Source organism: Babylonia areolata, chromosome 10 (assembly GCF_041734735.1).
Source record: "Babylonia areolata isolate BAREFJ2019XMU chromosome 10, ASM4173473v1, whole genome shotgun sequence".
Lineage (NCBI taxonomy): Eukaryota > Metazoa > Mollusca > Gastropoda > Neogastropoda > Buccinidae > Babylonia > Babylonia areolata.
In genome coordinates, this window is record NC_134885.1 from 39,288,193 (window position 1) to 39,303,192 (window position 15,000).

The 15,000-nt window shown below is 45.2% G+C and overlaps 1 protein-coding gene across 1 annotated transcript in view; it reads right to left on the reverse strand.

The window, feature by feature from the left end:
- LOC143286584 (epidermal growth factor receptor kinase substrate 8-like) overlaps positions 1–15,000 on the reverse strand; it is a 103,163-nt gene that overhangs the window by 46,948 nt on the left and 41,215 nt on the right. Inside the window, exons 6-8 of the mRNA XM_076594208.1 lie at positions 13,709–13,836; positions 11,308–11,475; positions 9,506–9,570 (exon numbers count right to left, since the gene is read on the reverse strand). Of these exons, the coding sequence (XP_076450323.1) occupies positions 9,506–9,570; positions 11,308–11,475; positions 13,709–13,836 (361 nt within the window). The remainder of the gene's footprint in view (positions 1–9,505; positions 9,571–11,307; positions 11,476–13,708; positions 13,837–15,000) is intronic.

Consider the following 15,000-nt stretch of genomic DNA (forward strand, 5'->3'; position numbering starts at 1 on the left):
CAAAAAGATCAAAACCTGCACCAAGAACCAGCTACACTCACACAAAACAATTGTCACTTCCGTGTTGTGAAATCAACGGAACACATTGCCAGACACGTATCAGACTAAGAAAAAAACAACAAAAAACGAAAAGAAAAACAAACAAACAACAATAGAAACAAACAAAAAACAACAACAAAACCAAATGCACATTACATTAAAGGGGACAAAAATAACACAGTGTGTGTGTGTGTGTGTGTGTGTGTGTTGTGTGTGCGCGCGCGCGCGCACGCGGGCGGGCGCGCAAGGGTGCGTGCGCGTGTGTGTGTGTGACGCAGAGAAAGACAAGACAGAAGAGAGTTATTATATCCGGCTCAGAGCGTGCACAGAACCAAAACGACAAAACGGAAACGCAGTCTCACGCAAACATCTACCAAGAAGACGGATTTCGCTCCAACAATAACTGCCCACTCCATTTTTATCACTGCATCTGTTTCCTGACATCTGCATGAAGGCACAGCATCCACATGGCTACCAGTACTAGTAACCCATGCACTTGTCCTGTTGAACAATTGCCCATTATGGACACTGGACAACTGGGATGATTCAGTATTATCAACCTGGAACCACAGGACCTCTTTGGTGGAAGTGGATGACTTGTAAGACAGAACACACCGCTTCTGCTTGATGATACAACTCGTCGGACACTCGTCACTGACAACATCGAACAACACACACACGATGAATTTGCTCTACTCTAGCCTTGAGCACTACGTTTCAAGCACAACGCCACGGACCCTTCCCACAAGGCACTATTCAAAATCTAAAGTTTGAAAGAGGTTCATGCATCGTCTTTGTCACACCTTTCAGGCAGTTAACATTTTGACTGCGATCCTACTGACGACTTACCACCATCCCCCCCCCCCCCCCCCCATTGGTTTTGACTATTTAATAAATCCAGCTTATGTGTGTGATGTACAGAGAGGTTTTGTGGGTTTCAGAAAAGCTGGACCTAGAAAACTGTGTTTATGTGCCGGTGCGTGTGACTGTTGACTGTTTCAGCGTAATTTTCCCTGAACAACAATAAGTGTGGTAGTGCGCACAGACACGCATGTATGTTTTAACAGGAAACATTTCTTTTCAGCAGTGAACGGAACGACAACAACAACAATAACAGCAACAACACCACACACGCACGCACACAATAAATATTTCACGTGCAAACGAATGCGACAGACAATGTACAAATGAAAGTACACAAAACCCATCAATTCCTTTCTCTGTTAAAACCAGCACTACATCTACCACTGCTGCCGCCGCTACTACTATAAACACAAACCCTGCCACAACAATAACTCTCATAGCTGTCAGCAAGTTGGTACGAAATGGTACGTACACACCTGCCGTTGGTTCAGTAATGAAGGCGCTTGCCGAACCCAAGCACAAATGACTCACGCTCTACTTTTTCTTATCTTTTTGTGCGTTCTCTTTTCTTTTTTCTTTCTTTCTTATTTCTCTCTCTCTCTCTCTCTCCCCCCCCCCCCCCCACACCATCCAACAGGCCGAACGATGCTATAAAAACGTCTGACAGAATCTAGCCATAAATTTTGCTTCCAGTCGCAAACCACTCTCTCTCACGCACACACACTGCTCCGCACGCACACACAGACTTATACATGCATACACATTCTTTCTCCCCCCCCCTCCCACCCTCCCCCACCACCAGAGACAGAGAGACAGAGAGAGAGAGAGAGAGAACTCAAAACGTTTTTTATCCAATGATTAAGATTTTAGGCATGACCTTTTCTTCCAATCTGTCCTTGCTAATCTGCATCAGTTACAACAGAATACATATTATGTAAGGAAAGGGGGACAAGAGAGAAGAAAAACAACACTTTTTGCAGGACAGATATGAGAGAGAGAGAGACGCAAGCACGCACGCACGCGCGCGCGCGCACACACACACACAGCGTTAGGTATGCAGACAAGTTGGTAGGTACGTAGATATATATATATATATATGTGTGTGTGTGTGTGTGTGTGTGTGTGTGTGTGTGTATGTGTGTGTGCCCGCGCATGCGTGCGTCCCTCTCTCTCTCTCTCTCTCTCTATATATATATATACATATATATTCATACATATGTGTGTGTGTGTGTGTGTGTGTGTGTGTGTGGGTGGGGTGGGGGAAGGGGTATGTATGTATGTATGTATGTATGTATGTATTACATCAACTTGACTACAGAGCAGCTGTTTGAGTGCTACAGTACTGTAGTGTACTGTACAAAGAAGGTATGGGAATACAAAAACTCACTGCAAATTGCCCGTGACTATCGCTTGCTCCTATACCGCTGTGGTCACTGAAAGAGAACTCGACCAGAAACGGACATTAGAGAAGAAGAGAGGGGACGGGTGGACACAGATCGATAGATAGATGGATAGGTAGGTGGACAGGTAGACAGATGGAGAGAAAATGTGTGTGTGTGTGGGGGGGGGGGGGGGGGAGGGAGGGAGGGGGGTGACAGGCAAATAGAGTGATCTTTTCATACACATACACGCACATACAGTTCCACAATCTTTCAAAAGCATACACTACCAACCAGACAAGCACATACACACAAACACCAGACAAGACACGAGAAAGCGCCCTCCTGTCGCCGATTCACACCAGGGAAAGTCGGAGAAGAAACCACAGTATGAACCCACAAGGACGTGTTTTTCATTACACGAGCGAATGGGCATCGTTCAAAAAAAAAAAAAAAAAAAAAGGGGAGGGGGCAGGGGAGGAGACAGGAAGAAGGAATGAATGCAGAAAGGAAGGAAGGAAGGCAGGAAGGCAGGAAGGAAGGAAAGAGACATGCCCGAAGGAATAAAACGACGAACAACGCACACCGAAAAGCGCACCACGGAAAGGAACATATTCAGAACATGGCTTGCTACACACACACACACACACACACACACACACAATTATTATATGTATGTCTGAATACTGCTTTTCCGATTCAATGGTGCGTAGGCTACCCGGCCAGGTTGTGCAGCAGAAGTTAAGACGTTCTATACAGAGTGCTGTTAAGCTCGTTATTCCACAATCCGAATGCAATGCATCTGGTTCGGTTAAGAGAGAGAGAGAGAGAGAGAGAGAGAGAGAGAGAGAGAGAGAGAGAGAACAGTCCAACGAGGAGGACTGGGAGTGTTTGGATGACTTAGGCTCCGTTCACACAGAACCATGACGGACACCGCGCGTTTTCCGTCCGTTCGTGGCCCTATGGGTCCATTCGTAGTAAAATTATAGATGATGTAAATCAGCCCTTCATGGCAGTGCCTTTCTTCTTTAAACAGGAAATGTTACTTAAAACGAAATGGCATGCACCAAAACTTTGATCGAAATTAGAGATGGTTATCACCATGGTTTTTTTTGTTGTTTTTTTTGTGAATGCAAGTGTATTCGTTCGTGTGTGTAAGTGAACTGTCCGTTTTAGTAATTGCATTCGTCGTTTCATCTTTTGTTATTATTATGCTCTCTCTCTCTCTCTCTCTCTCTCTCTCTCTCTCTCTCTCTCTCTCTTCAATTTCACTCTCTTCAATTTCACAAAGACACGGAAACACATACACACACACACACACTTCTTTTTTCCCCCCCCACCAGTCAAGGGACTGAACCATTCAGGGGCTTCTAAACTTTGGCATTGCATTACTTTTCCTTGAAAAAGACTTATCTAACTCCATGCACGACAAGACGCTTCTCCCATCAGATTTGCCTGTGCATGTCTGACTTAACTTGTCAAAAGCCGTTCCAGTTGAGACCCGGTTGCGGCAGTATGGTTATGTAAAAAAAACACACAAAAAAAAACAAACAAAAAACAACAACAAAAAAACAAAAAAACAACAAAAAAACCCCACCTCATTAACTGTCAAAAACACCTCCCAAACGATAATCGAAATTCGCATAGTGTTGGGAGGATTCTTCAGAAGTTAATGCAAATAGGAATCACGTGAACTCTGCCTGTCTGTCTCTCCCTCTGTGTGTGTGTGTGTGTGTGTGTGTGTGTGTGTCTGTGTGTCTCTGTGTGTGTTCGTGCGAGACACACACACACACACACACACACACACACACACACACACACAGATAGAGAGAGAGAGAGAGAGAGGGAGAGAGACAGACAGAGAGACAGACGGAGAGAGAGAGAGAGAGACAGCGAGAAAGAGAGACAGACAGAGATAAAGGGAAGACAAATTCTTTATCAATGAAGGTAATAGATAAATGAGCAAGATGTATGCTCTTCTACATCCAGCCCTCAAGACACAGAGGCAGGCGGGCAGGCAGGCACACACAGTCACAATCACGCATTCTCTTCGTCCCTCTCCGTGTCTGTCTCTCTGTCTGTCTGTCTCAACATGGAAATGTTCAGCAAAACACACACCACCAAAAGCCTTCCTTCCTTTATCTTTTCCTTCTCTCATTCAATGAAGACCCACACCCACACATTAAGTGGATACTTGCACATAAACATGTGCCTTTTCACTACAACCACACCCACACATATAAATGGATACGAGCACATGGCTGCATGCCTTTTCACTACATCCGCACACACACACACACACACACACACACACACACACACACACACACACAAACACACATATACATAAACTGTAAATCGTTTACATACAGCCGCCATAGTCATTTTCCCTTACGTCTGAAGGACGAATGGAAAGACGGTGAGGTGTGTGCGAGTTTCAGTTTCAGTTTTCGGTAGCTCAAGGAGGCGTCACTGAGTTCGGACAAATCCATATACGCTACACCACATCTGCCAAGCAGATGCCTGACCAGCACAACGTAACCCAACGCGCTTTGTCAGGCCTTGAGAAAAAAAAAGAAAAAGAAAAAAAAGGTGAATAAATAATAGATAAGCATACATAAATAAGTAAATAAATAAATAATAATTATAATATAAAAAGGTAGTAATAATAATATAAATAAATAAAAAAATAAAAAAAGACAACAATGATGATAAATAAGCAAGTAAATGTAAAACATGAAGACACACATTCACACATACACCCCACACATGCATAACAGATATGCACCAAACAATGCTACGTGTGTGAAAGAACGGAGATGAAAGGGAGAGGAGAGGGGGGGGGGGGGAGAAAGGGGTGGAGAGGTTTTGAAAACCACTGCAATGTTTCCCTGCATACAGCCGTCATAATTGTCAACTTGTTTTTCATCACACTGTATTGCGGTACGGTGGGAGTGGGGATTAAGAGGGAGGGGGAGGGGGCATGGGAAGGGGTAGTGTGGTGGTGGTGGAAATAAAATACCGATAAAACCAGTTCTAAGGAGGGGCTCCAAATTGACAGGTCCCCGACTGAATGAGCTGGCCCGTGTTATGCACACTGAACAAAGACTAAAAGAACTCTCTCTCTCTCTCTCTCTCTCTCTCACACACACACACACACACACACACACACGTACAAACACAGTAAATAAAAACACATAAAAACTGTTTCAAAGGAAAGTGGGAGGAAATAAGACGCCTGATGTGACTCCACCTTGCACATTTCTCTTTTGTTCGTCATGTGCGTTGTATGCTGTGGGCTGTGTGTGAGGCCTGAGCCTTGATTGGTCCCACGCTGTTCCTCCCCTACCTGCCTCTCCTTCCATTCCTTCCATGACGCTACTTTCTATTTGATAACCTCACCCACTATTGATATGAGATATGTTTTTAAAAAAAAAAAAAAAAAAGTGATTTGTAGGAAGGCGTCATCGTCAAAAACAAACTGTCACACCAGCCTTCACAACCGTTCGGTTGACGAAGCCCGGTGTAACGTCATCAAATCGTCCCCCCCCCCCCAATGCCCCCCGCCGGCCCCCCCCCCCCCCTCCCCACCCCCGGCTCCTCCCCCTTTCCCTCCCTTAAACATCCGTCTTTCCACCGTTGCTCACCAATAAGTGTTCGGGAAAAAAGTGCTCAACATCGATGGCAGTAATGGGTAACAGGCAGTGATTTAGGTCTGCGTGATTGTCTAAAGTGAAATCATTCGACTAGAAAGAAACAGAGACTGTGAGAGAAATCTGAAAGAGAAAGAGAGCGAGAGAGAGAGGACGGGGTGGAGGTGGGAGTGAGGGTGGGGAGTGGGGTGAGGGGTAGACATGGGACAGAGAAGAGAAAGACAGACTGTGAGAGGAAAGGGAACGGGGTGTGGAAGGGGACAGACAGGCTGAGGACAGACAAAACAAGAAGGGTAAGGGAGGTGGACAGACAGGCTGAGGACAGACAAAACAAGAAGGGTAAGGGAGGTGGACAGACAGGCTGAGGACAGACAAAACAAGAAGGGTAAGGGAGGTGGACAGACAGGCTGAGGACAGACAAAACAAGAAGGGTAAGGGAGGTGGACAGACAGGCTGAGGACAGACAAAACAAGAAGGGTAAGGGAGGGGCTCAGGGGTGGGGGGTGGGGCGAGGTGAGTGGCGCAACGAAGGGAGGATTCTGGAGACATATCAAGTTCCAACGTATGAAGCTGACAGTCGCTCATGCTCTATATAGTCCCTACAGTCAAAACAATAAACGTTTTGAGCTGAAAGGATTTGTACTGAAATTTATGCGAAATCGAAAAAAAAAAAAAAAAAAAAAAAAAAAATCCGCGTGTTCCCCTCTTTTGTTGAGCTGGAAGCCCTCACTTAAAAAAAAAAAAAAAGATTTTAGACCACAGTGAGCAAAACTGACAAAGCCTGTACAACTCATCTGTTATTCCTAACGCCCACTGTGAACACACACACACACACACACACACAGTGATTTGTTGTTGTTGTTTTTTTCCTTTTTCAGAATTGAAAAGTCCATTGTTGTGAATGCACGACAATGCAGACCTGATCACACGGGATCTGCATTTCACTGATACAACTTATACAACCAACCATACACAAACAACTTAAATGTTCTATCTGTCGAACTTTTAACTGACTCCCTTTTTCTTTTCTTTTTTTTTTTTTTTTTGCCCACGACTTTTCCGCTCAGACACTTGAGAATGGCTTGCTGAACGCTTTCCATTGTGACTGCCTTTGGGGTTTGATGGCAAAGATATGTAAATCGCGTCGCCGACTGGTATGTTCACAGAGTTCATTCTAGTTAATACAAGTACCTTCTTTATAATAGTGGTAAGCAATAAACATGTATATTCTGAAGTTAGTGTCATTCCGTGTAGTCTGTTAAGATTTTTGAAGATTATTTTCTTCTGAAGAGAAATAAAACGTCCTGTGTTAAAACTGCAACTGAACGAAACGCGGTTTTCGCTGACAAGGCAACGAACCGGAAACGACCCAAAGAAATTCTTGCTTATCCGGTGGCAAACGATTTCTCTCCCCCCACAATCCGAAAATCCGGAAGACTTAAAAACAAACAAACAAACAAACAAACAAAACCCCCAAAAAACAAACAAACAAAAAACACACCAACACTGGAATGTGTGCAGAGGATTTTCATTTCCCTGTTTCTAAGCCGTAATTATGAACTAATAAATACAAAAACAAACAAACAAAAAAACAACAGAAAACAAAAACAACAACAAACAAACAAACAAAAAACAGAAGGAAAATAATTAAGACGCCCCCTTTCTAGCTGACACACGTACGCATACACTCAAAGACCCACGTACAACCCCTCCCCAGCTATCACCACCCACCCAAAACAAACCACACAGCCCAAGGGCAGAAAACAAAAGCAGAGAGATCACTTTAACAGTTGACCCAGTGACCACAGATCGATCTTTCTCTTCACAGTAACATCTCCGGGTTGACGTCCGGACGTGCAATGACACCAGTTCACCCGATGACCCAGTCTGATATACATCTGACATCAAACACCACTGCTCCCCACACCCCCCGGAGACATGGCGTGTGTGTGTGTGTGTGTGTGTGTTGTGTGTGTGTGTGTGTGTGGTGTGTGTGTGTGTATCGTGTGTGTGGTGTGTGTGTGTGTGTGTGTGTGTGTGTGTGTTCGCGTGTGCGTGTGTTCGTACTTTAGTTTAGCATCTTTGCACTATAAGTGATTTTGGACGATTACAAAAGAATAATAATAAAATATATAGACTAAAAAAATGTGTGTGTGTGTGTGTGTGCCTGTGTGTGTGTGTGTGTGTGGAAGGGATGGGGACAGGGAGTGGATCAGGACGTTGAGTCACACACACACACACACACGCACGCTTGTTATGTCCTCAAACACTATGCACAGTCATTCAGATGAAACGATACACCGAGGGCCGGCGGGCTGCAAGCACCTATTGAACGTGCATACAAGAACACACGGCAACTACAGTGTTGTCCCTGGCAAAAATTCTGTGGAGAAAATCCACTTGGACAGTAAAACAACTGGACTTGCACACTAATTGATTAAAAATAATCTCTCTATTATGTGTGTGAATGTGTGGGTTTTTTTTTTATTTGTTTGTTGTTGTTGGGTTTTTAAAAAATTTTTTTGGTTTGTGTGTGTGTGTGTGAGTGTGTGTGTGTGTGTGAGTGTGTGTGTGATATGGATGGCGCCGCAATGTAGAAGTTGATACAACCTGTTACATTCTATCTACACAGATCAGTTGTAGTGGTCGCAGTAGCAGTGTCATCAAAACGCCCAAGGGGAAACAAGCGGTACGTGCTGAACCAATCATTCGCTGCAGTAAAAATTTGAAGAGGACAAGTCAGAGTTGTCCCCCATACAACAATGGACATGTGGGATCCTGATGTCGGTAACAACGTACAGCGCGTGAGGTGTATTTCCTTTTCTTCTCTCTCTCTCTCTCTCTATATATATATATATATATATATCACCCCTGTATGTGCTTGCACGTGAACTATGTACTGTCCCCTCCAAAAGTGGCCAAGACTTCTTGAATAAAAGACTCTCATGTGTTTGTGTGTGTGTGTGCGCGCGCGCGAGTGCATGGATGCATGCATGTGAGCGCACGTCTGTGTACGCACGCGTATAGGTGGGTGTCGGAGAGGCAGTGCAATTTTCTGAGCGTGTGTACACCTTTGCACAATGCATGCGTGTGCATTCAACTGTGTACATTATGTATAACGCTAACTGCAAGGAAGTGTGCGCTCTCACAAGTATGTATGTCTACGGCATGCATGAGCGTGCCCACTCGTTTGCGTTGACTTCACTGTGCGCCTGCAAACACTGGTTTATCAGTGCCTTTACTGTCAAACTAGAGACTCAGGCACTGAGAGATGGAGGAATCTCGTGGAAATGTCATCAGGACGGTGCCATGACGACTCCAACAGGAGTCAAGGGCGAAAGGCAAAAAGGCAAAGGCATGTACATCAACACATTGGCATCAGCTTCAACACACGGACACACGCATAGCACACACACACGCGCGCGCACATATATACTCTAATAAATACATAATACACAAACACACATACAGACTCACAAACACACACACATAAATTGTACTGATGAAAACACACACACACAGACACAGACACACACACAAACACACAAGTGTACAGGTGTATACACTCACCCCCCTGTGGACACCCGGGCCTGACCTCGCTTGGCGGCGATGATCTCGTCCACTACATTCTGGGCCTGTCTCACATACACACACACACACAAACACACATGCACGCACACGCACGCACGCACACACACACATAAACAATGAGAATAAAGAAACGACCTTTCAATAGCTGAAAAGAAAAAAAAACAACCTCCCCAACCACAACCCCAGCCCTTAAAAGAACACTAGTTATACTGACATGTGACTCGTTCACAGACATTACACATGTATACAGGCAAACCATAATAAACGAGACGTTTTTCCTCAGGGTACACTCCCCCCCCCCGCCAAAAAAAAAAAAAGTTTAAAACACACAAAACAAAGTAACAATCAATTCATGAAAGAAAGGAGAAAAAAAAAGAGTGGGAGGGAGTGGGAATGAAAGACCTGAAGGTTAAAGGTTTGACATGAAACGATCTATTCACCACTCCCACACATTCCTTCCCTACACACACACACACACACACACACACACACACACACAGAGTGACAGGCCTGAATGTTAAAGGTTTGACATGAAACGATCTATTCTCCACTCCCCCACATTCCTTCCCTACACACACAAACACACACACAGACACACACACACACACACACACGCACACACACACACGCCCACCCACACACACACACGCACACACACACACACACACACGCACAGAGTGACATACAAACAGTATAGTCCTTCTCAAGTATGGGACAGTCATGGAACCAAACAATCACAGTTGAACCAGACCACCAGACTACTGCTGTATTTCGACACCTGAACAGGACAGGGAAAAGGGTGGAGGGGTAGGTTCGTGGATGGGGGGATAAGAAGAGGTGGAAGGCGAGGGAAAAAAAAAAAAAAAAAAGACAAGAGGGAGATAACTCCTCTATTGCTTGTCTAACCTGCCTTCAGGCAAACTGAGGTGGTTGCGTCCCCTCGATAAACGCGCCATGGGGGGGGTGAAAAGCACTCAAACACAACAACAACTACTACTACTTGTTAGAATAAATAAATATCATCAACAACAACACTAATAATAATAAATAATGATTATATAAAAACAAAACTAATAATGCTGATCATAATGGAATCATGAGCGATTCTACTTACAACAGGAAACTGACTGTTCAAGCTCCTCAATTCTTATTTAGTTGCAGCTTTCTTCCACTGTCTTTTCTTCTCTCTCTCTCTCTCTTTTCTCTCAATCAAATACACAGTCTCCGTGCAATGCACCTCTACTGAAACTGATCCATCCACCCCATGTGAAAAACTCGGCTACAGCTGACTCCCTCCCTCCCTATGTCGGTCTGTGTCTCTTTCACTATCTCTTTCCTTATGTGTGTGTGTGTGTGTTTGTGTGTACACATGTGTGCATCCATCCATCCTTGCTTATGAAAGAGAAACAACAATGTGTGAGTGTGAGTGTGTGTGTGTGTGTGTGTGTGTGTGTTTGTATGTGTTTGTGCGTGGGTGTGCATGTGTGTGTGTGTGTGTGTGTGTGTGTGTGTGTGTGTGTGTGTGCGTGCGTGGGTGTGTTTGTGTGTGTGTGCGCGTGCGCGTTTCTATAAAAGAGTATGTGTGTGTGCTTGTGTGTGTGTGTGTGTTAGGAGGGGTGTGCATGCATGCGTGAGTGTGCATGCATGAGTGCGAGTGTGTGTGCGAAAGTGTGTGCCCGCATGCATGAGTGTGTGTGTGTGTGTGTGCGTGCGTGTGTGTGAGTGTGTGTGGTGTGTGTGAGTGGTGTGCGTGTGTAAGTGCACACACACGTCTTACTTACAGGAGTGCGGACACTCTGGAAGATGTGCATGTCGGCCTGGGCGTCCTTCTTGTGAGCCTCTTCCAGCACGGTGAAGAGCACCAGGTTGTTGTAGATCTCCCGCCGGTCGTTCTTGAAGATGGCCGTGGGCTCCTGCAGGCTCTGCACTGGGAAGCGCTCCAACTCCTCCTGGGAAAAACACAGGAAGAAGAAGAAATGGCCATCAACAGTGAGTCGTGGTGGTCAGTGAGTCAAAGAGTGTGTGTGTGTGTGTGTGTGTGTGTGTGTGTGTGTTTGTGGACTGGATGCGTGTATGTGTCCGAGGTCTTCAGTTTGAAGTTAATTCACATGTGATTTTAGACGTATATTACACACACACACACACACACACACACACATATATATATATATATATACATATATATATATATATATATATATATATATATATATATATATATATACATACAGAGAGAGAGAGAGAGAGAGAGAGAAGAAAAAAAGAAAAAACAAACCAATCTATCATACTGATAAGCAAACAGGCAAACAGACAGACAAACAGTTTGATAGATAGATAGATAGATAGGTGTGTATGTGTGTGTGTGTGTGTGTGTACATTATGTAAATGTGTGTGTGTGTGCATGTGTGCCTGTGTATGCGTTTGTGTATGTGTGTGTGGCAGTGTGTGCGTGTGTATGCATTCGTTTGCATGTGTATGTGTGTGGTCAGTGTGTGTGTGTGTGTGTGTGTGTGTGTATGTTTGACCAAAGGGGACGTTGAATTCTGGCTTGCAACGGCCCTTATCGACAAGGCTAATGAATAAACAATGAGGACCATTTTCATAGAACCCTTCCTCTCTCGGTGCGCTGAACCACACTTAGGGCGCTATGCTTCACTTCACACCAACAGATAATTGAATAGCCTTGCCACACACACAAACACACATACATAACGCACCTTACCCCCCCCTTCCCCCTAGCCACCCCCCTCACCCCCACACACACCAACAAAATACACAACACACCTTACCCACCCACCCACTCAAACACACATCAACAGACAACACGCCTTAAGACACACACACACACACACACACACACACCACATGCCTTACCCCTCCCCCTCCCCACACACACATCAACAGACAGCATGCCTTACCAGACACACACACACACACACACACACACACACACACACAGCCTTACCCCTCCCCCTCCCCACACACACATCAACAGACAGCATGCCTTGCCACACACACACACACACACCAACAGACAACACGACTTACCAAACACAAACAAGCAAGCAAGCGCCTGTGTTTGCGTGAAAAGAGAGAGAGAGAGAGAGAGAGAGAGAGAGAGAGAGAGAGAGAGAGAGAGTACAAGCCCATCAATGTTCTTTCATTCTCCTTTCCCATCACAACGTCTCCGTCAGAAATGTATGCATGTGCGTTTTACTGACATGAAACATATGAAAGCATGACTGCTTCAAACACCATAGCTTCCGTTTAAAACGAGTGTGTATCACGGGGTTTTCTGTTAAAATGTGAAATCAAAACGCTATTTCATTTTTTCTAGACCTCAATCATCTTGTTCTGCATATCTTCCTTTTGTTTGTCTGTAGTTGTTACTGTTGTTTTCAGGGGACTGGGAGAAGTGTGTGTGTGTGTGTGTGTGTGTGTGTGTGTGTGTGTGTGTGTGTGTGTGTGTGTGTGTGTGTGTGTGTGTGTGTGTGGTGTGTGTGTGTGTGTGCGTGTGTGTGTGCGTGCGTGTGTGTGTGTGTGTGTGTGTGTCTGTATGTGTCTGTGAGTGTGTGTGTGTACGCGCGTGCGTGCGTGCGTGCGTGTGTGTGTGTGTGTGTGCATAGGGGATGAGGGGGGGGGGGGGGTGGATAGGAAGAGGGTGCCTTGTAACTCAATGCACAGAAATTTGAAATAAAAACAAACAACAACTACACCACCACCACCACGACCACCACCAACTGCAAAACTGAAGTGCAATGCGCGAGCACACACAGCATAAGCTTTAAGCTTGTTGGTGCTCTTTTTGTCTTTGCTTGCATTGTAATGTGTACTGCTGAACAATTAAAGTGTTGGTTTTTTTTTTAATCTGATAGATTATTTTGATTCAATTTATGGCATGATCTCTTGTGATTTTCCTCTCTTACTAACGTTTCAAATGATATGTGTGTGTTTGTGGGGGTGTTACAGTGAATGCTTTTTGTGCTATAAATGTAAAGCGCACAGAGCTTCAAGAATATGCGCTGTAGCAAGTAGTATTAATAAATATAAAATAAATAAATTATTCAAACCACCACCACCACCACCACCAACAACAAAAAGTGGAGGTGAGGTCGGGGGTCGGGGGTCGGGGGTAGGGGTGTCGTGGGACAACATGTACTGTGGGGTCCGGGTGTCACTGACCCCCGAGTTCTTGTCGAGGATGACGATGAACCTCCTCTCCACCAGCACGATGCAGCGCATGGTCCAGATGCCCGTCGTGTTCTCCATCTGCCGCAGCTTGCGTAGCCCGTCCTCCACGTGCATCGTGCCTGAAAAAACAAACGCCCGCGCGTGAGCACACACACACACACACAGATATATATATATATAAACATATATACACACACGCATAACACACACACACACATGCACGCAGAACACATGCAACGCACTCACACGCATGGTACACAAACATACAAATCAAACACACACACACACACATGACAGAGAGAGAGAGAGAGAGGGGGGGGGGAGGGACAGACGAGACGCTCTTCTGATGAAAACCCTGCGGGCGAAAATTTAAGAGCTGAAGAAAGGAGGGCAGTTATTTTCTTTGGGGTTCAGTTAACTATTTTTAAATAGACAGACAGATAGACAGACAGACAGAGAGACAGACTGATAAACAGACAGCTAGATAGATAAGATAGACAAATAGATACGCACACATGTACAACACACACGCATGTACACACACAGACACACGCAGACACAGACACACACTCACAAACACAAAACAAATTGAAAGAAATGTGTGTACAATGACGACACAATGCCACACCCTATATGCACACACACAGACACAGACACACACACACTCCAACCACCACCACCCACACCGTTCTCCCAAACTGACGTCAATGCCCGTGCAGTAAAAATGCAGTGAACACAACAACTATATTATCACCCAAACAACCCGAGGGCACGTCAGTTGCATCCTAGCAACGTAAAACTCCCCACACACGCGGGGGGGTCAATCACTAGAAATCCTGACAACCACACACACAGGGGGTGGGGCCTTCTCTCTGTCCTCCTCGTGTGTGCTGAGGAGGTGGGCAGGGTGTGACCACACAATAGCCACGGGCAGGCGGGTGATGGGGGGCTGGGGGGGGGAGGGGGGGGGAGGGAGATACAGAGAGAGATAGAGGGAAGGGGGAGAGGGGGAGGGGGTTGTTAAACATCACTTTGTCATCGAAAGGCGTGGCGGCTCTCTCCTGCACTTTTTGCTGCGATTAAATAAAAAGTCATTATTTAAAATTTTTTTAAAAAAACAATAAAAAAAAAAACCCCGAAGATATTGTGAACCATTTCGGATTTCAAACTGATACAAATGTCCTTGGGAGGTGGTGGAAAAAAAAAAAAGAAAAAGAAAGGGTGTGCGTGTGCATGTGCCTGCACACGTACACACGTCCTCGCTGGTCCCGTCGAAATGCTGC